The following is a 3062-nucleotide window of genomic DNA, read 5'->3' on the forward strand; positions in this document are numbered from 1 at the left end:
TTCTGTAGTCTCGTTGTCTACTTTGACAGAAAAAAAAAATAATGGAGAGTTAATGAAACTACTGTAGATCGACACAGACGTGCGTTTCATTGTTCTTCATTATTTTTTTCCTTCCTTGGCGGGCTGCGCTGCACCGTCAAGGTAATCCCTACTCTTTGGCTAAATGGCTGCTAGTTGCCGAAGGCCAAATAAATAAATTAAAAAAAATCCCCACCCTTCGACAGCTGACAAGCAAGTCACTAGAAAACACAGCTGCAGTCAACAGTTGCTCGCCTTTGGCTAGTGTGTGCTGTCGTGTAGAACAATGTCTTCACTCTTTTATTGGTATTGTTTTGACTCTGCAGTTACTCGTCGAGTTTTGAAGTACAGAAGAACTAGGAGGTTATGGATTCATCCCATAAATAGCGACAGACATTTAGGAGAGTTTTTTTCTTTAGATGAAGAACTTAAAAACTATCCTGAAAAATTTTATTCATATTACAGAATGAATCATAATACATTTCAGTATGTGCTGCAGAACATTCAAGACAAAATTTCGAAACAGAACACAAATTTTCGCAGAAGTATAACAGCAGAAGAAAAATTGTGTATAACGATAAGGTAAGATTCGTTAGTACACACTTTTTGGTTTGCAGTAGAACTTTGTGCAGCATTCACTACCTCCAATTAATTGTAGTCATGCTTTTGTATTTTAAATTTCACAAACGCTTACCTCTGAGGGGAAGAGAGTTTATGGGACTCCTGAGAATCATCAGTAAGTAATTAGCTTCGTCATTTTGGGTAATGTCTTGCTGTGCCTTCAACGAAGAATCGCAGATACACTCCTTCAGAATTTTCCAACTTTTTCTTCGTTTTTCTTCATGATGCAGCGCTTGGCAGTGGTGATGGTTCATCATGTGGAGCCACTGATGACCTCACAGAATTCTTTTCATTACCTTGTAAGATAGACAGACTGATATGCCCTTTCACTCAGTGGTTCTATTTCCACTGGTAAGGAACTGTGCATAGCTCTTGGAACTTAGGAAAATCATATGACAGAACAAAGCCCGAGTGGAATTGCATTTTTACTATTCCCTGGATCACATGACCTTATTTTGCCAAGTTATACAAGTTATTCTCTGTAACTGTCTCTCAGGTCTTTGCATTTCGATTTCATTATTTTAATTGAAAGAATATAGAAGGATGCAAGAAAATGTCTCTTTAATTATTTATTGTTGTATAACTATGAAATGACATTGACTAAGTAAATATCTACTGTGCAAACAAAACTGTAAAAACTTCGCCCAACACCACACTTGAGTAACACATTTTACGATTTTTTTTCTCAGGTATCTGTCCACTGGCATCTCCTTTCATGCACTAGCATCGTCATTCCGATTAGGAGTGTCCACCGTATCAGTGTTGGTGAAAGACGTTTGTATGGCCATATGGGAGTCACTTGCCCCCATTCATTTACCAACGCCAACTGTTTCTCGATTTAAAGAAATTGCCAGTGAAATGCATACGAGATGGGGATTTCCAAACTGTGTTGGATGTATAGACGGGAAGCACATACGTGTCCAATGTCCTAAACTTTCTGGCAGCATGTTTTACAATTACAAACAGTATTATTCGATTGTACTCCAAGCAGTTGCTGATGCAAATTACAAATTTATAGCTGTGGATGTTGGTGCCTACGGTAAACAGTCTGATGCAGGCGTGTTTAAAGAAAGTATGTTATATAAGAAACTTACAAATGGGGAGCTGTTATTACCGCCACCAACAAGACTTGAAGGAATGTGTCAGGAACTACCGTACGTCATTTTGGGAGATGAAGCTTACCCCTTATTAGAGAATTTGATGAGACCTTTTCCTCGCAGAAATTTGGACAACGAGAAGATTCTATACAATGATATGCATTCCAGAGCAAGAAAAGTTGTTGAATGTGCATTTGGTATAATGACCAATAAATGGAGACTACTGAGGAAGGAAATTGAAACATCCGTTGACGTAGCTGATCACATAGTCAAGTGCATTTGTCTACTTCATAATATTGTCATTGACAGAGAAGGATGCAATGTTGAAGCTGAAAAGTTTTGTAACAATGCTGATATGCAGACAGCTGGTGCCACATTCAACAGAAATTCCACATTACGTTCGAAAACTGTCAGGAACACTTTTGTTGAATATTTCGTTAAAAATGCAACTTAAAATAATTGAAAAACCTCTCAAATAAATTTTGGAATTGAAATTACTTTGCTATTTACTGTATTTTTTTGTATCTCATTTCACTGTAAATAAAACAAATAAAATTATAAAGGAAAATAATTTATATTTGTGCGTACTATCTGAAACACACTCCTTGGTTACTTCGTTCCATAATCTGGAAACTGCATCATTACTGTCATACTAGCCGAAATTCTGATACCAAATTGATGGACACAAGTTAATGTCATGTATATGTTATTCTGCATCCATTAAAGTAAGAACATCGCAAAAAGATGTCACAGACAACAGCTTATATAGTAACGTGCCACAACATGACTTTACAATGCATTGTCATCTGGTAGGGACACATTTCCGTCCCTCAGTGACACTCATATCTGCCTCCGTTTACAAGTAAATGCGAACTATTCAGTGGCGGCAATGCCGCGAACGCTGGCAAGCTATTGTTGTAAATGCATGTAGATTAAATATATGAAATAAAAGTAATTTCGCATGTATCATTATAATAAACGTAATTTTTCCTCACTTATTGTGAAATGTGAGGTAACATCTTAAAATAAAAGACGTGTGCAGTCACACTTGTGATGAAAGCAGAAGGGAGACGTGTGATGCGTGTACTGCAGAAGCAGTAGTGCTGCTCCACAGGCTCGCGCCTGCGGTCGGCTCGCGCCGGCAATATTAAACATTCGGAATGTCGTCGGCTCGGCTCCGGGAGGCTCACGCCGTGTCGGCGCGGCCCGGCCGCCAGTCTGAACACCGCAATTCAAAACCATGTGTCTGATAGCAAAGCGGGCGGCGGCCCGGCCAGGCTCGGCTCGGCCCGGCCGGCAGTGTGAACGCTGCCTTAAGGTACGTTG

The 3062-nt window shown here is 39.4% G+C and overlaps 1 protein-coding gene across 1 annotated transcript; it reads left to right on the top strand.

The window, feature by feature from the left end:
* Positions 1-500: 500 nt before the first annotated feature.
* Positions 501-2264, top strand: LOC126252063 (uncharacterized). The gene is made up of 2 exons (XM_049952905.1): positions 501-600; positions 1329-2264. Exon 2 carries the CDS (start codon positions 1420-1422, stop codon positions 2188-2190), a length of 771 nt encoding a protein of 256 aa, XP_049808862.1. The 5' UTR covers positions 501-600; positions 1329-1419; the 3' UTR covers positions 2191-2264.
* The last annotated feature ends 798 nt before the right edge of the window (positions 2265-3062 follow it).

The sequence above is a fragment of the Schistocerca nitens genome, chromosome 4, assembly GCF_023898315.1.
Source record: "Schistocerca nitens isolate TAMUIC-IGC-003100 chromosome 4, iqSchNite1.1, whole genome shotgun sequence".
NCBI classification, from domain to species: Eukaryota; Metazoa; Arthropoda; class Insecta; order Orthoptera; family Acrididae; genus Schistocerca; species Schistocerca nitens.

What these genes read in the sequence shown, in the direction of transcription:
- LOC126252063 (XM_049952905.1), top strand. Translation starts at nt 1,420, where the DNA reads ATGGCCATATGGGAGTCACTTGCCCCCATTCATTTACCAACGCCAACT.